The sequence below is a fragment of the Bactrocera oleae genome, chromosome 5 (genome assembly GCF_042242935.1).
Source record: "Bactrocera oleae isolate idBacOlea1 chromosome 5, idBacOlea1, whole genome shotgun sequence".
Classification (NCBI taxonomy): Eukaryota; Metazoa; Arthropoda; class Insecta; order Diptera; family Tephritidae; genus Bactrocera; species Bactrocera oleae.
The window spans coordinates 65539667-65562546 of NC_091539.1; the positions used below are offsets into that span (position 1 = coordinate 65539667).

The 22880-nt window shown below is 34.7% G+C and overlaps 2 protein-coding genes across 8 annotated transcripts in view; one reads left to right on the plus strand and one right to left on the minus strand.

Annotated features, from left to right (window-relative positions):
* Nt5b (5' nucleotidase B) overlaps nucleotides 1-10544 on the plus strand; it is a 64460-nt gene extending 53916 nt beyond the window's left edge. For all 7 annotated transcript variants that reach the window (XM_036368647.2, XM_036368646.2, XM_036368645.2 and 4 more), the window contains 7 exons: nucleotides 4329-4402; nucleotides 5252-5465; nucleotides 5554-5700; nucleotides 8076-8196; nucleotides 8265-8818; nucleotides 8885-9329; nucleotides 10031-10544. In XM_036368647.2, coding sequence (XP_036224540.1) covers nucleotides 4329-4402; nucleotides 5252-5465; nucleotides 5554-5700; nucleotides 8076-8196; nucleotides 8265-8818; nucleotides 8885-9329; nucleotides 10031-10189 — 1714 coding nt within the window. In that variant the 3' untranslated portion in view covers nucleotides 10190-10544. The remainder of the gene's footprint in view (nucleotides 1-4328; nucleotides 4403-5251; nucleotides 5466-5553; nucleotides 5701-8075; nucleotides 8197-8264; nucleotides 8819-8884; nucleotides 9330-10030) is intronic.
* A 2805-nt stretch (nucleotides 10545-13349) lies between these two features.
* Tsf1 (Transferrin 1) lies at nucleotides 13350-17671 on the minus strand. Its single transcript, XM_036368651.2, has 8 exons — nucleotides 17440-17671; nucleotides 17123-17365; nucleotides 16904-17022; nucleotides 15029-15188; nucleotides 14798-14955; nucleotides 14089-14732; nucleotides 13632-14016; nucleotides 13350-13552 (listed from the first exon to the last, which is right to left on the minus strand). Exons 1-8 carry the CDS (start codon nucleotides 17522-17524, stop codon nucleotides 13448-13450), a joined length of 1899 nt encoding a protein of 632 aa, XP_036224544.2. The 5' UTR covers nucleotides 17525-17671; the 3' UTR covers nucleotides 13350-13447.
* Nucleotides 17672-22880: the final 5209 nt, after the last annotated feature.

Below are 22880 nucleotides of genomic sequence, written 5' to 3' on the forward strand. Positions count from 1 at the left end.
ATATAATTTAATAATTTTCAGAGTTGCATCTGTATGACGTTTTTTTCCAATAACAATTTTTTCCAGATAACATGAGGGCAAACTTTTTAACAGATTCATGGTCCAAAATAGCTCATATACGAAAAATTTAAATGATAGATGACGCCACGGACCAATTATTAGCAAAAAACGAAGTTACACAGTGGGATAATAATAAGTTTAAAATGAAAACTTTTTGATAGCATTGAAAATTTTACTCTTCGAACAGATTTATTACGAATCGAACAAAGTTTTTAATTATTTCTATCTTATTATATTATTATTTGATTGCGGTTACGTAACTAATCTTACGTGCAGGAAAAGCTGTCCACTACCTCTAAAACCTAGTCTTATTCTTACCTTTCTAAACCACGTGATACCTATCTATATTAAATATATACCCTATGTATATTCTACTGTGTACTAATAGCGCTCAATTTCAATCAATTTATAACAAGCGCTACACCAGTGCACACTTTAATATAAAATACATAAATGTGCAAGCAATTTACTTTGCATATGCAAAAACCAAAAAACCACCATAATTTTCACATTCTTGCAAAATTTTCGCTTTCCTCAGCACTGTCTCAAAGGCAAACCCTTTTTCGGTAAGCTTCCAAATAAAAATACCTGACACTTTCAAACGCTCGGCATCAGCAGGATATTCATGGTTTCATGAAAGTGAGTTGGCTGCCAAAATTTAAAAGCTTTGCAACTTGGCTCGAGAATCAATATTTGGCGCGCTGCCAGCAACAAATCAGTGGCCACTCTAACAAGGCGCTAGAGGCAACCACCCAACTGTCCATTAAAATGGTGGCGTTGGTGGCAACACCTTAACTAAACGGCATTTGAAAAGTTCTCTAACCTTTTTGTGGGTGCTACTACAGTATTACAGCTTTTTTAAAGCCGAAGTTAAAGTTTTTTTTTATTTGTCTATTTTTTATTTTTTGCTTTGTTTTTATTTAAATTATTTGTAGTTTTTTGCTTCGCCTTTTGCCTAGATAGTTTCGCGCAGGTTTTTCGTGTTATGTGGCAAATATGTGTGTTGCAGGTGGCACATTTCATTTAATAATAATTGATGATTTTTTAATAGGGCAATATTTTGGAAAATTGCCTTCGCCTAACTTTTGTAGAACTAATTAATTGAGTAAAGCTCGAAGAAAATTGAAAATTGTTGGTTGTGGCGAATACTAGTTAAGTTACAAATTATTACATAAATATGAATGTATGTTAGCATGTTGTTCTTGTTCTTGTTGTTGTTGTTAATAGTGTTGCAACACATTTCATATGCATCTTATTTAATAATAGATAACGCTAGCTGATAACCCCATCACATTTGCAATTCTATATATGGAACTCAAAAACAATACATGCACTTACATGCATACATACTCGTGCATACATATACACGTGCTTATGCTTTGTTGTTATTCCCTTATTAATAGTTTTAATCAACTTTAAAGGCACCTCACACCCTGCTGCGTGTCTCTCATCTATAAATATTGTGCAAAATATTGATTGCAAATACCAAATATTGAAATATTGAAATAGACACGCGTCACACGCATGGAACAGCAACCATGTCAATTCGGTTTCACCGTTTTAGTCACACACACGAACTTCTAAATATAATTTCCATGGCTGGGATTTGCATTTGTACGGTAAATGTGTTGTTTTTGCAAAACTCGACGTAGACCAAACTCAAAATTGTTTATATTTTTAAAATATTCAGTCATCCGTAAGCGACAACAACAATAATAAAAATAAGGACATAATGGGGCACTTGCTTGCGCCATGATTCTCTTTAGTTGTGTGTGTGATGTAGCTTTCTTTTGCGCAGTCCAAAAATATTTATAAGCAGAGGATACATCCGCAAATAAGCCACTTGCTACTGCCGAAAACATTTTGTATTAAGTCAAAGCTTTTTGCAGCAAAATATACGAGTAAGAGATAATTACTTTTCACCCAACGATTTCCCTTAATTGAAAAGAAATAAGGATTAGACAAAGTAAAATAGTCCACCCCCACAAAAATATTGTATATAGTATGTGTTCCATACAGTTTTCTCTTCGCAAATTAATTGCCTACATTTCGGCGCGCAGATAGTAGTTAAAAGTCTATAGCTTCTCACACTATCTCGACTAGTTCTGGAGGATCAAGCTATTGCATCTACTTTTATAAAAAATGTGATGAAAAAGTACAACAAAACCTTAAAGGAATATTCTTAGTGAGGAAGTTAAAGAACCTGGTCATTAAAACCAGTACGTAGCTATTAGTTTATTGCGTTTTTCGAAGAAATCCTAACAAATCAGTAGAAAACACATAAAAAAAATTTATAATTTTTCCCACTCCAACCTTGAGTTCGCTGACTGTGCGCTTAAGACTAGTGAAAGGGTGTCTAGACTTCTATCTCTCGCATCGACTTAGTTTACGATTATACTGGTTTTGGTGCCTGGCCCTAGCGGTATTGCAGGAAACTGTAAGGCTGATGAGCTTGCTTGGTCAGGCACCTCAGTCTCAATAACTGCGGAATGGGAACGAGTAGGAGCTCTGTTGGTTTCTGGTAGTTCACTACTGGACAGCTGTGCAGTCGCAAGGTACTTCTAGTCCATGGTAAATCGTAGGGAATCTAAAGTACGCTTCAATCTCAGCAAGGTGCACCTTTCAACGGTTCTATCGGGTTTCATGCAGTAAGGCATTAATATAAATTTTCGGTTGATTTGAATTGACCGTTTGATTTAGAGATAAAGAAGACGCCAGGAATGACTTTCAACGCCCTTGCGGCATTGGTCTCATTACAAGTATACCTGTATTGATAGTTCGAAGGGGGTAGCAATATTGTTATATAGAACGTGGTTATCGAACCAGATTAACATTATATTTTTTTTATTAGATGTAGCTTCTCTGCAGGCTTCTTCCCATTAACTTTTAAGAAATTGTTTACAATTTATAGAGTTCTCTCTTTGTCGAAGTGGGAGGAAATTACTTATAGAACAATGTCTCAATCTTGCGAGTATGCAGTTTTAAGTTGATGCGGTGCTACCGAGGCCTTGATCCATCCCAAGATGAAACTAAAAATTCTACAACCACAGGTATATGCGCATATATACATACATTCTCTACATTTATAGACGAAACGTTGTAATAAATAAATGTGTACAATAAGCAATACAAATACCAGACATCGTCAAATATTTGTAATTAAAAAGTCGTAAACGTAACTGTCTATTAAAATTGTATTGCAAGTGACTCTACGTGACTGCTGTCTACTAGAACAGAGTGTAATAATAATTAATTTTATACTTTTAGTTTATTATGGCCTTAGTAAAAATGAGAAAGACTTAGATTTGCTGTTCCAAAAGGATCCAGAATGAGCTCTTTAAGCAAACTTTATTTTAAAAATATTATATTTTTGTAATAACCTAAATTTGTTTTATTTTCTCTTTTATAATATAAACTTAAAACATAAAATAAGTAAAAATTTACTCTTTTGCATATTTTTTCAAAATTTGTGATTTCGAGTTAGACCACTTTTGAATTTATTGCACTACATACAAGTACATACCTATGTACCTTCGTTGAATATCTCATCGAGCGTCTACTCTTTTTTATTGTACTTTTACTAGTTTTAAGCTGCCTCTAATCGGCTTATATACATACATATTTTGGGTGATGATTTTATATTCTAAAAACTCTCCGATTTTTTATTTTAGATTATAAAAAGGGAAATTTACCTAGATATTTATAAATCGCGAATTACTGGTGTACTAAGCTCTTCGCATGAAGCTGCTCAGACTCTGATAGTGTCTACTCAAGTGGAAGAGTGCGTATCTCTCAATATTTTTACCCAAATAAAAGTTGGTCATTCACGCATTTGAGCCGCCACAGAGTGTACATGCGAATATACTTTGTTAATAAATTATTTTATTTTATGATGAGAAACACGAGTGGACCAGTGGGCCGTATGAATTTGAGCCTCACCATCAATTTCATTTATTTTTACACTTTTTTCATCACGCATACGCTCGTGTTTTTTTGCTCTTATGCCACACATATGGTCCGTCTCCCAAAGTGCCCAAAATTATTTTGTTAATTTTGCAAACACACACTCGTAGGCTAAAAATAAAAGCAATTTGACGCGACGGATCTCTCCCTATTAAGCGTGTTAATTGAATCCATTGTGAGTGCGGGAAATTGTGAATGCACAGTTAATTGCAAAAAATGACCACAACTTAATTAAAAGACAGCTTATCATTTATTATAAAAATACATCACTAATTTTCGCTCTCTTTATGCGCTTTTATTTGCAGAATATTCGTGAACAGATCGCTGCATTTGGAGAATATTAAATTCTATGGCTTCGATATGGACTACACTTTGGCGGGTAAGTGTCTCCGCTACTAATTAGTTCTTAATTGCATGCATATTGTACGTCTTGCTCAAGCGGAAATAAGTCGAATTATTGTAAAGGAAATTACTAAGATATTAACAAAAGTGTTTGGATTCGACTTTTCAACCTTATCTCCAAACTTATGTGTGTATTTATAATGTTCTCAAGAATAGGAGGGCTCAACTAGTTTATTATTGAAAAGAAAACACGGTATAACGAATTGGGATTTAGATTTTAATCACCTATGATGACTTAGATCATATTACACCAATAATCCAAAGTGGAACAAATTGAAAAAAGTCTTCTCTTTCACCTTAAAAATGGTTAACTCAAAAGAAGGCCGTCCTACTGTATCTAAACAACTCATTTTATTATCACATAAAGTGGTTTGTAAAAATCAAGTTTAGAGTCAGGTAGCGCTCACGAAATAGATTCAGAGAGCGATCCTTATATAAAATAAAGCCATCCCAGAAACCCTGAAGATATTTTCATAATATGGGAGAAAGCTATTCTAGGAATTGTAAACACTTTTTTTTATAATATTGAGGAGAGCTCTCCGTCATTCTGCTAACTGATAATCTATTCGAAGTTCATAAGGGCTACAGCGCTTTAACGATTTCTTCAATCCTTCTGAAAAGTACCGAGAAGTAAAAAGCCTAACACTGTAGCTTTCGGATACCCAATTAGGTATTATCTGCCTAATATATGCTGAACTAGGTACTATCCTGTCAAAAACATTACTTTTATTATTACTAATAAACTTTTGCACCTGTCCTTTTCTCATAAAGAAGCTACTCTTAAATTCTTTTTACTAATAAAGTTTGAATCGTTCTATTTTTTTAGAATACAAATCGCCACAGTACGAACAACTCGGCTTCGATTTGGCTAAAGAGTGCCTTGTCAATGACGGTTATCCCAAAGAGATTTTACAATTCGAATATGATCCCTCATTTCCGGTGCGTGGCCTGTGGTTTGACACACTCTATGGTAATCTCCTGAAAGTGGACGCCTACGGCAATATACTGGTGTGTGTGCGTGGCTTCGAATTTCTTAAACAGTAAGTAATTACCATAGAAACCCCTCAATACACTATAAACCATATGTATTATTTATTGTCTTCTTCCTACCATTTCATCAACGTTTAGCCATCAGGTATATGAATTATATCCCAACAAATTTCTGAAACTGGACGAAAAGCGTGTCTATGTGTTGAATACTTTGTTCAATCTGCCCGAAACCTATTTGTTGGCATGCCTGGTTGATTTCTTCACCAACAGTTCGGAGTATATAAGGTGAGTTTTTTGAAGATATACTTTTTTTTAACATAATTGGTTGTTTAGATTTTGAAATTTCGAAAGCGAAAGTTTAGTTTTTTAAATACAATAAAAATTTCAAATTTTTTCCTTTATAATTTCGAGAGCTAGGCTTTTATAGTCATACTATATACATACATATGTATGTACGTATATTCTAACTGCATTTACCTCAATAATTACTAACTACTTGACGGTGGCAGTAAAATATGTTTACTGCTCAATAAATTCAAAGTGGCAAAACAACTTTTATTAATGAATTGCGACGTTGTAAAACTAAATAAATTTATTGCAATTATCATGTACTTACAACTGTACATTTCTAATAAATAAATCACTAAACTGTGAGTAAGATTATAATCTAGCATCTGATTATTTCTATGATTTTGTCCGCAGCACATCGAACAAAGTATTGATAGATATCTCGACAGTCTCCCATTATTTAGACGAACAATATATACCTTAAGCATTAGCTGCAACTCTGTCATGCAAAAAAGACTTGCGATATCATATATCCTATACAATACAAAAAAAAAATTTTTTTTGACCCAAACTCTTAAACTCGTGTTAAGTAACTGATACCTTCTGGTTCATACAAACTCTATGCAAATACTTTTAAAAATGCGAAATTAAGTAAGTGGCTTAAACTCAAGCTCTTAAACTCTACATATACAATTTTTTTTTTTTATACTCTCGCAACCTGTTGCTACAGAGTATAATAGTTTTGTTCACCTAACGGTTGTTTGTATCACCTAAAACTAATCGAGTTAGATATAGGGTTATATATATATAAATGATCAGGATGAAGAGACGAGTTGAAATCCGGGTGACTGTCTGTCCGTCCGTCCGTCTGTCCGTCCGTCTGTCCGTCTGTCCGTCCGTCCGTGCAAGCTCTAACTTGAGTAAAAATTGAGATATCTTTATGAAACTTGGTAGACATGTTTCATGGTACCGTGAGACGGTTGGTATTGCAGATGGGCGTAATCGGACCACTGCCACGCCCACACTAAGCTCCGCAATAAGATACAAGACTGTTATTTGGTACACAGGATCACATTAGGGAGGGGCATCTGCAGTTAAAACTTTTTTCTTAAAAAGTGGGAGTGGTCCCGCCTCTAATAGGTTTAATGCGCATATCTTTTAAACCGCTAATGCTATAATAACAAAATTCACTAGAAGCAAATGTTTTTAGCACTTCTATTGACGATGAAAATAGTTGAAATCGGGTGGCAACTCCGCCCACTCCCCATACAACGGAACTGTTAAAAACTACTAAAAGCGCGATAAATCAAGCACTAAACACGCCAGAGACATTAAATTTTATCCCTGGGATGGTATAAGATGACTTCATAGGAACCGCGTTCAAAATTAGACAGTGGGCGTGGCACAGGCCACCTTTAGGTGAAAACCCATATCTCGAGATCTGCTTAACCAATTTCAACAAAATTCGGTAGATAACGTTATTTTCATATTTCTATGTTATAGTGCGCAAATGGGTGAAATCGGACTACAACCACGTCTATTTCCCATATAACACCATTTCCAATTCCATCTGATTCTTTCACTTTCGACTATGCATATCAAGCAATAATGATTATATCGGGGTAAAACTTTGCGTGAATAATACGTTTAAAGTATGCCACCTTGTGACAAAAATTGTCTAAATCGAACCAAAACTGTTCAAGCCCCTAAGTACTAAATATGTGGACCCCAGTGCCTATAGTTGACCTTCTACCGAAAATATCAGCCAATCCACAAAGAAATCTCAAACGAGTATACCATTTGACTTTGCGAGAGTATAAAATAAATTTAAGCATCAGATTCTTCAACTTAAGTTTAGGAGTTTTATACCTTCCGATTCACACAACTTTTTTTTTTTAATTCTGAAAAATATACAAAAAATGTAAAATCAATATCAAAAATTCTTAAACTCGAGTTTATGGACTATTACATTCAGAAATATACATATACAATGTTTTCTTTAAATATACAAAGAATGTCAAATTAATGTAAGAGTTTCAGTCAAGTTTATAAACTATTACATTTCCATTCTTCTTTCCAACTACCACTTAATTTAGTCAATTAGCTAATTACCGTCATGTGTAAAAAGTATGAGAAAGCACTCTAAAATATATAAGAGAAAGTGCTTTGAACTGCAGGTGACAATCGTAAATCTACGCCAGCTTGAAAACTATGAACTGTTTAAGTTCAAAAGTTTAACGACGAAATATGGCACTTTTCCAACTGGCTGCCTTTACGCTGTTAAAACGCGAAAAATGCTTCCTCTTCTATATACATATATCGCAAACCAAAAAATTAAACAGTTTTCCCTCTCATTTTCTCTCCTCTTTTAGCGAAAAAACTGGTGTCAAGGCGGGCGAGCTCTTCATGTCCTTCAAGTCAATTTTCCAAGATGTGCGACGTGCCATCGACTTCGTACACATAAAAGGCAATCTTAAACAAAAGACAATTGAGGTATTTCAACACTTTTTTACAAAAGCATTTCTATTCGTAAATTCACAATTTCCTTCAAAACTCTGTAGAACTTGGATTACTACGTCAAGAAGGATCCACGCCTGCCGATGGTGCTGTCACGTATACGCGAATCCGGCGCCAAGGTATTTTTGCTCACCAACAGCGAATACAAATACACCGACATATTGATGTCGTATTTGTTCGATTTCAAACATGGCGCGAGACCCGATGAGCCACACCGCAACTGGAAGACCTACTTTGATGTGATTGTGGTGGATGCAGCGAAGCCACTGTTCTTCGGCGAAGGTACCATACTCCGACAAGTCGATACAAAGACGGGCGCTTTGAAGATCGGTACACACATGGGACCCCTACAGCCGGGTAAAGTATACTCGGGTGGTTCATGTGAGGTCTTCACCAATTTCATCAATGCCAAAGGCAAAGATGTGCTCTACGTTGGTGATCACATATTCGGTGATATATTGAAATCGAAAAAGATACGTGGTTGGCGTACATTCCTGATTGTGCCCGAACTCGTGCAGGAGCTGCATGTGTGGACGGACAAGTGTCAGTATTTTGCAGAGTTGCAGCATTTGGATGTGATGCTCGGTGATATGTATAAGTGAGTAAATCATATTTCATACAAAAATGTACGTCCATATAAATAACCGTTATATTTACGCGTTAGAAATTTGGACTCGAGCGCCAAAGAGAAACCAGATATCTCAAAATTGCGCTCCAGCATACGTGATGTCACACATAAAATGGACATGGCCTACGGCATGATGGGTTCGCTCTTCCGCTCCGGTTCACGGCAGACATTCTTCTCCAGTCAAGTATCCCGTTATGCCGATTTATATGCGGCAACCTTCCTCAACCTGTACTATTATCCCTTCTCGTATATGTTCCGTGCACCGGCTATGCTGCTGCCGCACGAATCTACGGTGACACACGAGCAACGTTTCCAAATGGAGACCCCATCAATACAGCGCTCGCGCAGCAAGAACGAAAGCGTCGATGGTGTGTTAAGTACGATTTCAACGCCTACCGAGAAAGCGCAGGAGGCCATAGCGAACATTGAGCGCGCCGAGGGCAAAGAAGAGGAAATCGAAAAATTGACCGAGGAAATTAAGGTTAGCTATTTTTTATTGACATGAAATTTTTGCAACGTGTTACGCAACGAAAAACCGTAACGCTCATATCACTTTCGACGCTACTATCGTAAGGGCTGAAACGATTTGATTAATATTTTTAGATTCTTTGGTGTAAAATCGAAATACTTAGAACAAAAAAGCGAGAAAGTTGCCAGCTGTTTAGAAAAGCTTTAAGTTAAAAATATTTTTTAATAAGAGTTGCCAACTGATTAAAAATGTTAATACATTGAAATAGATATAATAAAATTATTACAATATGGGTATCAAACTTAAGAGCTTTAACAAAGCTTACAAGTAAATATTTTTGAAAAGGTTGCCATCTCTTTAAAAATTGTATACAATTAAATTGCTAAATAGTTATTTTTTATTACATTGTGGGCATCGAACTAAACAGGCGTTAGAAGTATTTCTGTATAATTTTTTTTTGAAAAGTGCTGCCATCTTTTTAAAATGTATGAGTAAAAAAGCGTACTGTGTATAAAAAACGCTATTATATTGGTGTAAAAGTTAAGAGCTTAAAAAAAACTTACAATTGAAAATATTTATAGGCTGTGTTGCCACCTCTTTACAAATATCAATTCACTGAAATTGTTATACATTTTTCATATTATCGCCAATGAAATACTTTGAACCTGCTTATTTTTTAAAAACAATTAACTAAGCCATCCTCTCACTTACAGTCCATGAATTCAGCCGGTTCAACCAACTCCACAGTGCCACATACACGTCCGCCAACGCCGCAAACGGTGACGCACACGCACGATGAAGACTACTCGGAGGAGGAATCCGATCAGTATCCAAAGTGTTCATGCCAGCGACAGCAGGACGACACCGACTAGTCTCAGAAATGTATTTTGCTAGTTTAACACTAATTCAATATTGACAGTTTAGACGCTGCAGTAAAGCAAAAAAGAAAATATAAAATAAAAATATATATAGCGTGATGACAAATGCTGCAGCTTTAAACGCATTTCTGCGATCCATTGTTATATGACAGAGATTTTTCATTCAATGCGACGATTTTATAAATGATTTTCCTTTTTTACACAAGCTGAGAATTTAATTTGTAATTGTTTATTTAGTATAACTAATGTACCTTTGTTTTAGTTTCGTACGCAAAACATTTTTTATGTTAATTATATTGTTTTAGATAAACCATAATTGGATAAAATAAAATAAACAACATTTAATCAATTTCACGTTTTATTTACTCGCATTTAAGTATTTTCTTCGACAACGAATTTTATATGAAAGTTCGAGAAAAAAATATTATTTATAAGAATTTTCAGAAATGTATGGCTTCTAAATGTTAATAAATATGTTTATATATTATATATTTAAGATTAACTTATAACTAAGATGAGGTCTTACATATTTGAAGCCAACAACAAGCGTTGAATTATATGGTAATGGCTTGCCGGTTAGATAGTTTCGAATAAAATGTTCTATATTTCAATTTGGTTTTCAAGGGGTTACATGGGTTTCACGGCTTTAAAAACTAAAAAAACAATTTTCATTGCCTTTTTTTCTTTTTGCTTTTGATGATTCTGTCGGAAGTTCTGCTGTCAACGCGGAAGCCCCTTTTTTCCGAGAGACTCCCGGAAATGACGTCGTAATGACCGAATTTTGAATATTTTCCCTTAAAAATTTTACAAAATCTTTATCAAATATATATCTTGGTAATAATAAAAAGTTTGAACAAAATATTCCATTTGTTATAAGAAAAAAAAAATTTTGAAAATAGGGCGTTTTTTGCTCGACGAACCGCATATAACCCCTTAAAATTAGCGGATGTAATACCTCATCTTTCTAGAGACCAAATAAGTCAAAAATATTTATTTGTTAAGACACTACCATTAGCAGTGTCTTGCTTTTGATAACCCTCAAAATCGTATAGTAGACTCATATTAATATTTCTGATCACTCAAGTCCACGGAATTAATTTTTGGAGTAAAACGTATACGAGGGCTGCTATATATATTTCTGGCCTAATAATGAAAATACGAATATTTTTCAACGAAAATGTTTTTTTTTTGTTTTTTTTTTCGGTCGATTGCTGTTTTGTTTCGGACTCATACGCATAGATCCATGATTCGTCGTGTGACGATCTTATAAACGTCTTTTTAAGCACCGCGATCGTATTTTCCAATGGAAATGTCAGATTGCACCTGGCAACACTTAGTGTTGCCTAGGCCAGCCAGCTATATAGCAGCCCTCGTACTTTTCCTTTTAAAAATTTTTAATACTCCATCTCTGACTACTAAACGCTTAATATATTCTCCAAAAAAACAAAATCCTTATCTGTTATTCAAATAAAATATATATCTTATGTGAATTAAAGAAGTACACAATTTTTTTAGTAGCCTTTGCCAGTTTGCAAAAATTTTCTCTGTAACCTAGTTAGCAAATAGTCAAAATGTTTTTAGCAGATTGTTTTCGTTTCTTAAAGGGTCGAGCACAAAAGTTTACAACATCTCAAATCCCAAAAAAGGGATGTACTAAAAGTGGTAAAAGTAAATTTATTTTTTAAGTTAGGTTGTTTTCCATAAAATGTTGATTTATTCTAATACAAACAACTTTTATACTATTTAGGCATTGTCGAATCTGAATATTTGGATTTTTGCATATTTTTGTCAGTATACTTATGTTAAGGAAAGCAGACAATTTTGCATAATTCCAAACAGTTGAAGAAAAAATTATTCTGTTTTCTGTCGGATTTAAAAAAATTAAAATATAAAAAACTTTGCACACAATATAGTCCGTAAAAACATAAATAAGTAATATGTATATGTACATACAAATATTATGTGTATTTTGTAGAAATCATAGTCGTACGAATTTTTCAAATGCATTTTCATACGAAAAAATCGATATAAAGAAAATTTGTGAACAATCAATAATTAGCAATTTGGATTTAGCCATATGTTTGTATATTATATAGATGCGTTCGTGTTTAAAATAAATTAAGCTGTTTAAATATATATTTAGCTGTTTCCATACATTTATAAGTATTTTCCGATAATATGGAGAAGCTTACGAATATTTGCTTATTTCTTCATAATTAAAAAAAAAAAAAAAAACTTGTTATAAAATATTTAAAGACATTTGCTGCTAATTAGCTATTAAATGAGTTAAGCGTTTTAATGTGATATATATATATATATATATTTGTTTCACAATACTATATTCAAAGCTATAATCGCTTATAACAGATCAACAGAAAGTTAGAAAAAAAGTGAAAATATTACAAATAAAATCTTAGAAAATTTTTTTAAAAATCTATTAATTTTCTTATGAGATTATTATTAACAGAATCGCTGAAAAAATATATTTTATACATTGTTTTATCATCTTAACAAAATACATTCGAGCTCATGAAATTTTTCAAACACATCCGTAACTAATATAGTGCTCGCCGAAGGAAGTATTTGAGTTTCGATGCATAACACGAGGCAAATTATCTAAGGTGTCACAACTTTCCAAAAAGACTTTATGTCACGCAAATATTTTCATTCTCGATATCAGAATATCGAAATATTTTCAACGATTTTTCGAAAAATTGTCCAATTAACATAAAGTGTCGTAAAAATATACGTAATCCTATACACCAATTTTGATAGCTCTTCGGCTTCACCGAGGCTATAATGCGTGCATTTCTTATATCACAAAAGGGTATGAAAAGATTTTTATCGGTCAATTTGAATGGCAGATATATGCAATAGTGGTGCAGATTAAAGAGAACTCTGCCGGGACTTATAAGTTTCATGATGGAGAAAATGAGCATGGAATTACCTAATAACAAAAACGCGTTTTTGATTGTGACTTCTGGTTGACCATCTTCTACGGATGTTTTACAAGTCGCCTCTTATCAGAAGATTGGAACTATCTCTGTGTATTTTGAAAAAGCTCGAAGGCTTATGTTGAAAGCTTTACAAGACTGCTACGAATCTTTTTGATTATGGAATATGAGAGGGTAAAATATCCTTGCACTTCAAAGCATTATTTTTCATATTCAATTATAACTTTTATTTTAGTAATTATGAGAGCTTATAAATATGATTACAGGGACGTGTATGTATGTATCTAGCCATGCATTTTTAGAGATTTTTTGAAATCGATTGTTTATCACATGCGAGCTCATTATAGATTTGCTCATTGAGGTTGGGATTCTTCAGCTCAGTTACGAATTCAGTGGCATCGTCCTGCAATGAAATAAAATAGTAATTTATTATATACAAAATTAACAATAGACTTAGAATAGAGCTAAGAGGTTAAACTCACATCGAACAACACATTCTTGACGTCCTTTACGAATGGAGCGAAGAGAGCAAAAACATCGGACAACTTGCCCTCTTTACCAAACTTAGAGGAAATCGAAACGAACAATTGCTTGATAGTCTCCTGCTCAACAGGAGTCGTGCTCTTGCGTATGAAGACAGCCGACGGTAAGTTAGCCTCCAAGTTACATGTATGATACTCGGTTACGGCTTTAACTTCCAAACTGGGGCACACCAGCTGTTTATCCTTATGCTGTTCCAATTCGCTTGAGTGTACGATCATGAGATTCTTCTCAGTGGACGGTGAATTCTGACAGGGATTAATGTTGCGACGTTTGTTCAGGAAATTAGCCGCTAAACTGGCGCGTTTATTTTGCGCATCATAGTTGCTACAGGGAGAAGGTATATATGGAATGTATATTCTATAAAATTCAGTCGTAATTTCGTGTAAGTTAACTTACATTGGCAGCTTCTGCAAATCCTTGCTAACGCTCGGCTCTACAATAGCAACATAGACATTGTCGGGCCCGTAGCTTTCATATACGACCGGCTTGAGTTTTTCTTGACGCGCATCCGCGTATTGGTTGCCTGACACCACAACCAAATCGGCATTTTTATTCTCAACGGCATTCAAACAATCTTGGTCCACCACACACTCCAATTCAGGACGAATATCACGTGAGTAGGCAGCACGGCGCATTGAATCGCACTTGGCCATCTCAATGGGTGTACGCACACAGAGTCGCATCTTTCTGATGGCGCTGCCATCACGTTCGATCACATCCTTATAACCGGCACGCTCGAGATAGACTTTTGGTTCGACTGCCTCCGGTTTGCTGTGGTACACGGCATTCTCGTTGATGAGCAAATGTTGTGCGGCAATCTTGTTTTCGGCATGCAAACCATTCTCAAAGAATTTCTCAAGGCGATTTTGTAGATTATGCAATTTCTCTTCGCCATTTACCGAATCAGCGTTCGAGATATAACCGGTCCATGGACGTTGAGCCCACGAGCAAGCTGGGCCAGTGACTGGACGACGACTGCCATCTTCACACAAATACTCGAACTCGGAGGGATCGCCTTCAGGTGTGGAGCCGGGTGTCAGCTGTGTGGAAATCAAGTAAATGAAAGTTTTATTTAATAATTTCGGATTAAGTTTTTAAAACTTACGCCAAAGTATTTCTTGATGTATTGCACCTTCGTGAAGGCCACCTCACCCTTGCCCTTGTCTAAGCAACGGATTGCGCCATCATAACCGGAGAATTTGTCGGGATAATTGCATTGCTCGGGTTTCTCGCAGAGCGCACACAAGCTGGAGTATTTCTTCTCTGTGGAAGGAGGAAAATGGATGGTGAAAACACTAATGCAAAGCAGATCTAACGTCTAGTGATTATAACTTACTTAGTAGACGATCAGTGTCCGGATATGGTGAGTAGGTGCCAACCAGACAAGATTGTGAGAAGAATTCTGATAAAGCCTTCAGCTCGCGATCGGTGGCGCTCAGTTCGGGATCCAAAGAAACCTTAAGTATCTGTGTGTTCTTCAACTTAGTGATGGGGATCTAAAAGAAAACGTGAGTTTTGTCATTCAAGCGTAAGAACATCAAGAGTAGTGAGTGTGCGACCCAATCATATGTTTATGTATACTCTAAACTAGCCTCAAAACTAACTCGTTTCTTTATATTAGTTAATTAGAATTATACAAACTAGTATTTTTTCTTAGGAAATTTATTCTTTGCACGAACCGGTAATTTAACCTTAAGTAGCTTAACGATTCTAATCTTCACTGATTACTCGAATTACTTACGCTAAGCTTAGTTGGCTTGACTAATTTGAATAGGCGTTGCAGTTTAGCTAGATTAATGAGGCTATGGAATATTTCTGTGCTTTATATCAAATTATAGACACGCAAGTTTTTTGAGAGGAAGAAATAGATATGTACTGGTATATATGTAATGATGTACTTTAGTAAATATTGTACTATGTGAGGGGATTACGTGAGAGAATTTATTGACGAATTTTCACGCATTTCTATCACTAATCATTTTATACAAAAAAATTTCTTTAATCTGTTTAATGGTGCTGTTAGAAATCGGGTGATTCGAAACAAAAAGATAGTTAGGAGGCAAAGGGTTACCACCTGTTAAAAAAAGTTATATATTTAAATTTTAAGATAAAGAAAAACTACAAAAGAGGTATAGAGAGATTTTCATTTAAAAAAATTTAAGTGTTGCCACCTGTTTAAAATTGTGCAATTAATACAATTAATTGAATAAGAATACGCTATGATATAGGTATCTAATAAATAGCCTTATGCAATCCTATATCCAAAATATTTTTGGCGAGCGTTGCCACCTGTCTAAAATTTTAATTCATATAAAGTTATAAGAAAAAAGCGTAATGTAGATTTCGAACTGCAGTGATTCAATTTAAGTGTCAATTAAAAGTGTTTGTGCAGGGTTGCCAACTGTTTTAAATTTTAACCTAATAAAATTCGTTGAAAAATAAATTAATACAATAGTTCAATGCATAAAGAATTAAAGCTAGAGATGTTTAGCAGCCTCAAAATTAAAAATAGTTTTAGAAGTGTTGCCATCATAATTTACAATTTTTTATTTAAATGTCTGTCCGTTTTAATGCACAACTATTATAGCTCTTTTCCTGAGAATTATTTTCAAATTCAACTTTTCTATTTCTTTTAACTTAAGCTCAGTTTTCCCGCATTCACAATTTTCCGTTATCGATTCGCTCTCTTAACGCGCGCTTCAGATCAAAAGGAATGAAAATAAATTAACTTATAAGAAACCGAAGTTATATTACCTTCACGGATATCTTATGAAGATCTTAACCTTGTTTATGCTTACTGAGTTTAGCAGGCATGTGCTATAGTGGTCCGATAACGGCAGTCCCAAAAAATTAGCAGCCTATTGTGGAGAAAACGACGTGTGCAAAATTTCAGATCGATTTCTTTAACCCGAGCGATTAGTTCGCATATATACAGAAGGACAGACAGAGGGACATGGCTAAACCCTGTTTAGTTATACAAGGGTATATTACAGAAATCAACTTTTTTTTTGGTTTTCTAAACAGTCCATGCGATTTCTAAGGCTCATGGATTGTCCTTTATTCACTGAAATTCTTCTTAAACACGGTGAGGATCACGGGATTAATCATTTTATAATTGCACTTTATTATTTAAACGTTTAATTCACTTTCACTTGCTTTTCCAACCATAAAATAAAAAACTATACCACAAAATAATATGTAAATAACTCACCTTATAGCCCACATTACGTCCGAAACCTGTGTGACACGATTTCTTGCCGCGCAACTCCTTCAAACTATTAATGTTTGAATTTTTCTTCACCAAAATAATGCCCTCATAACGGAATTCGGCTGAAATGAAAGCATACATTTCTCATCATAACAAAACTTCATAATATTTCTGCTAATTCTCGCATCTTGCATCGCGCTCTAACTATTCACTGTTACTCACCGTCTTTATCATCTTTGGTGCGTATTTCCGAGATCACACGATAATCCTGATTCTTCGTGTGATAGGCAACATACATATCCTCCGGCTCGCTGGCAAGCACATCTGCCTTACGTTGATTGATTTTGTCCAAGCAATCGATGCGATCACGTCCCGCTACACACTGCATTAGTATGCCAGCCTCGGAGGGATCCTTCAGCAGATCCAAACAGTCTTGATAATACTTTTCCGGCACGCACATGCGATCTACACAAGATGTGATTTTTTTTCATAGCACATAATTTACAGAATAAAATAAATAATCCATCATTTAAGCTTACAAATTTGCTCGTCAGCTTGCACCAACGTTAGAGCAGCCACGCCCAGTATGGCCGTAGCCAAGTGTAAAGCTTTTGTAAAACCCATGTTAGCGCGTTCGTTCTCTGCCAGTCGAAGTAAATACTCAACTGCTGAATGCAACACCAGCCAGTTTCTTTTTATAGGCAAACCGGCTACTTGGCTTCGGCGCAACTTGGTGGCCCAGCCGAGCGGTCATCAGCTCGGGATTCACCAATTGATAAATAATTTCCTTTGCTTTATTATTATTCATGTTTTTGTTGTTGCTTTTCAATTTGCAATGATTTGGTTTGCACATCTCTTTAGATTTGATTACATGTTGTTCTTTTTTTTTTGTTTTCTTTCTGTAAATGCATTCGTACGTATGCACATATATAAAAATTAATACGATTTCGTTTCTAGATTTCGCTTATTCTTTTTCTTTTTTGCTTAATTGGCTATTATACTTAAAGCTGCAGGCGGTCAACGTAGTTCGTGACATCGTCGCCGATAAGTTCTGACGTGTGTCGGTGCAATGTTCTCTACCAAATGCTTTGTCTTTCGCAGTTACCTCTTCCGAACAGCGCCTGCATCTCGTATATATGTATGTACGTATGTATATATAATATATGTGTTTTCTGTTGTTGTTTTTATTATTGTTTTTGCTCTACGAATGTCATTATCAATTTCTCGTCTAACTCAACTTATTCGAAGGTACACCTTTTGTAGCCTTAAACCGGTTTTTTGTCTATCTTTTCTAGTTATTTACTTAACTTTTTTTTTTTAGTTTTATTATTTTTCCATTTTCGTTATGCAAAAATTATAACAAGTGTCTACCTGCATACAAATTAATTTATTTTTAGGATCCTCTACAAATTAGCTTTAATTATATTCTATATGTGCCTCTGTGCTTCTGATTGTTTTTGTACATAAATACACAGATTGAGAATGGAAATATTTGTTGTTTGTTTGTGTTATGCTTTTTTTTACTTTTTCGCCGGCCGGCATCGCTAATCTCATAACAAATGACCCAACCCGATGCTGTGAATCGCTGAGTAAGAGAAATTCAAGCGGCAGTACTGTTCTTTTTTTTTACAAAAATCTCTATCATCTTCTCATAACAGTTATTCCATTTGACTCGGGTTGGTACATTCAAGTGTAAATGTTGTAAAGGCAGGATTCAGTGAGGGTCACAAGTTCAATTTCAATTTCAACTTACATCATATACAAGTATTAGGAGGTGATCAGCCGATTCTGTTAACGAAGAAAGCATCAAAAAAGTAAGAGACATTTTAGGGTTCTTGAACTTCTAATGTTGTTGTTTTTGTAGCCTCAGAAAACATTCCCCAAATAGATTTAAGGAATGCGAGTTGAGATACATGAATTGGATAAAATTTCCGGTTACGTAAAACAGACTGTCGTGGAAACGGCTCTTAACTTGACGTATAAATGAATTTAAGTCAATGTCTCGGTATGAACAAAACGTCTGAATTTCGTATCAAAATAAAAAATATAAAGAGAGTCAAGTAGTTAAATAGAGACCATAAAAGAAATGCCTTAAAAAATAATTCACAATTATCATCCCTTACTCATCTAGTTCACCGTATTCGACACCTTGAAACCCTTTTCTATTTTTAAAACAAAACTGTCCGTTTCCGCTTAGAACAAAGTAAAATTTTAATCGATTATGAATTGAACCTAATCGGCAAAAACGATCTCCGTTAGATAAAAAGTTGTCTTTTGATAAAAGTTCATCGAACAGGAAAATAGGCTCACAAAAATTTTAATCAAGAACTGAAATAAATATTGTTGCATTAGAGACCTCAGAACTCTTTTGCGACCTGTAATAGCTATTTAGAAAAAGGAAGACAAAATATATATAATAAACATAAGTGATATTTGTAGGTTAAAGAAAGGCTGCTTGGTTGAAAAGTATTTAAACTCAATTTCTGAATTGCTTTTGTTGTTATAGCAACGTAAAACAATTCAATAATACCTGCGAGGGACAGCTCTTGGTCGAATCTATATCCGTATATAATCCGTTTGAAAAGACCTGACCGGCATGCAATCGGCCATCCATATTCCTCAGTTTTCTACATGAAATTATTTATTTGTTTTGGACCTTACGACTCTTCATACAACTCAAAAATGTATCTTGATTTTGCTGAGGTTTTCTCACCTGATGGAAGAATTTTCTTCATTTAATTTAAAGCTCACATTATGTCGTCTTTCATTTAAAATTACTGGTTCCACCTAAATGAACTCACCATACATGGAAATAAATAGTAGCAATATGAATGCCTAGACATGAATCAGTCAGCCAGATAAAATATAACCACATGAATTGTGAGCTAATTGAAAGTGACGCCGATTTGATAGTTGAAAGCCGACTGGGGCTGATGATTACTGCTTTTTACATATACTATGTATTCGAAGGTTAGGGCGGTTCCTAAAGTCGAATAAAAAGTTTTTTCTTTCAGTCTTGCGCTCTCAGTCGGTAATAATATGGTTAAGGATTAGATATAGTTAAGATGTGTCGTAGGAAGAGTCTTGTGCATTGTAGCATGGAAATAGAGCTGGGGTTTGTCATTGAATTGTCACTTAAGAGATATATTTTAGAACCACCCTAATGTATAAATTTAAATGTGGATATACAACGCGCATAAGTACTTAACTCTGTTTTTGTTTTGATATGCTTCTTGGAATTTCGCACGTTATATGACTGTAAAACTTTTCTAGAACACCGCCACCCACAATATGTCCGTATCGTCAGCTTTCGCAAATATATACCGAACACAATGGACCACGACGACATTTAAACAATATATATACTATGTATTTACAAATATAATATATGTACATATTCACACATACAACAGCACATTGATCCACTCTGAATGCAGCAAACGTTTTGGCACTGAGTTGAGGTACTTCCCAAAAATACGCGGATTATATGCGTACATTTGTTTCCTTATATTCGTGCTAATACTTATACGAGTACTCTATGTGTAGTATAGTAAATATGTATGGGAATTATATATGTATGTATCTACATATCGGTACATGAAATTAATAGTTTACAAAGAATTGAATTAAACAGCTTTGAAGTCATACATAATGAATTAAGCTAACAGCTGTTTAGAGAAGTTTTGTACAGGGTAGACCCAAAGTCTGTTCTATCGATAGGTGTAACTAGCAGACATGAAAAGGGGTTACAAACTTCAAGACCCACGGCAGTTTGTTAGGCATACACCAAAATCAACAAAGAAGAAGCTGTTTTCGTTGCGCCAAGTTTTTGAGAGGAGCGAATCGAACAAGCAACTAGTGTAGATCACACAGCTTAAGATAATGAAATAGAGCCAAATTACAAGCGTTTAAACCACTTTGCTGTGCCAGCTATATGCAAGACAAAGAGGTTTTGATTATACAATAACTAGATTAATCTTGATTATTGCTTTTACATGTAACTTTTTGATAAGACAACAGAACTCAATTATAGCGAGCAGTTAATAATCGAAAACGGCTAACGATCGTGCGATACGAAGCTGAGCTCAATGTGGCACAACATATCTTAAATAGATGTAGCGTCATTGAATAGAAAAAGGATACTGAAGTTCGAAGAGACAGATTAAGCAATTTCTCCACCTGGGTCTCTCCGAATCAACCCTTTAATCTAACCACCGTCCCTTGAACACATTTAAACCACATTCATTGCGAAAATTCGTATTAAACTTCTCAACTATTCTCAAGAACTCCAGCTGTCTAATGAGAAATTATAAAGATTTACCGACTTTAGCATTTCTTCTCTAACTAGATTTACTTTCACCAACAGCTGAACTTGCAGGTATTGGCGTGCGTTTAGTCCAAAGCTGAAAACTCATATCCCTACATCCACAAGCTTGTTTATCAAAAACTAAAATTGACCCATTTTTTATGAATATTGCGGAGAAAATGTTGCTTCTAGAAATAAAGCCACCTTAATCGAAGAAAGCACGATGAGTGGATTACACCAATTATAATGGAATAAATCTACGTTCTCTGCTTCAACTTCCAAGAACTTTTGTGAAAAACTCTATGTCTCAGGCTAGAATCAACAAGAACTCAGTATCTCTGGATCTATTAAAGAAACGAAAATTCTTGGAATCACTTTAACTTTTTTTTGCTTGAAAATTAAAAAGTCATCTGGACCACCCTGTGTTACATATAAAAATATATTTATACTCAAAGACCGTCGACTGTTTAGATTCAAAAGAATAAGCAATGTCAAATAAGTTGTTTAACAAGATATTTAGCATAATTAACATAAAATTACTAGCCACCTGTAACTTTCAGCGCGCTTTCTTCAGTATCTTCAGCGCTCTATAAAATTACAAAACAATTTGTGTTTATTGTAAAAAACTGTTTGTTGTATTATTTGTTTATTCTATTAACATCATTTTATTGTAAATATTTTCCATTTGCATTCTTTGCTGTTTTCTGTTTATTATATATTTTTTCTATTTTTTTTATTTGTTGTATGTGGGACAGTGACAAGTTGCTCGACTCTTCTGTGTAATAATTAGAACTAATTTATGTGCATATTTTAATCTTGAAGTGCAATGCAGTTTGCCTCAATTAGTAATAATCGTTTGTGAAAAAAATCAGTACAAAAACTAGAACATCTAACTACTGTTATAAATACTAAAAATGGGGAAAGTTAGAACACGGGGCCATATGTTTATTTAAATTTTAAAAAAGTAAAGAAAGTGAAACTAAACATTAGATACTTACTAAACTTATTAATAAAGACAGTATACAAGTTGGTTGAAAAGTTTCTGCGCTCGCAATGAAAAAATAATTTTTTTATGCAATATAATCTCTTATTTCAATACACTTATTCCAATGATCCTCCAATAATTTTGCGCCATTCCTATAATGACTTCCCGGAAGCTGTGCCAAATACCCATCTACTGCTGTATCTCGGCTGTGTAACTTCTTCCTTCGATGAGAACCGCTTTCTACGAAGTAATTGTTTCAGGTTTCTGAAGAGGTAGTAGTCGCAAAGTGCCAAATTTAGGGAATACGGTGGATGCTCAAGCTCTTCGTACTTAAATTCGTTGAAGTTTGTCAATGTTAAAACACCTTGGTGAGCAGGTTTTTTTTGTGTTGCAAGCCAGGCCTTTGTTCACGAATTTTTTCATCCAGCTGATCCAAAAGGCTACAATAATATTCAGTGCTGATTTCAGAGCCTTTCTGCAGATAATCAATCAACAAAACTACTTTTGCATCCCAAAAAACGGATGCCATAACCTTCTTTGCTGATCGTTGTGACTTCACCTGCTTTGGCGCTGAACAACCAGCTTCAGTCCAACGTAAACGTTCTTGTTTCAATTTAGGATCATGGTGGTAGATCCAAGTCTCATCCATAGTTATAAAACGGCGCAAGAAATCGGTTTTATTCTGCTTA

Excerpts from the sequence above, each read along its gene's own strand:
- Tsf1 (XM_036368651.2), bottom strand. The coding sequence starts at position 17,524 with ATGGGTTTTACAAAAGCTTTACACTTGGCTACGGCCATACTGGGCGTG. Across the intron at positions 17,366-17,439 it reads GCAAGCTGACGAGCAAATTT|ATCGCATGTGCGTGCCGGAA; the intron begins GTAAGCTTAAAT and ends CATCTTGTGTAG. Across the intron at positions 17,023-17,122 it reads CACCAAAGATGATAAAGACG|CCGAATTCCGTTATGAGGGC; the intron begins GTGAGTAACAGT and ends CTTTCATTTCAG.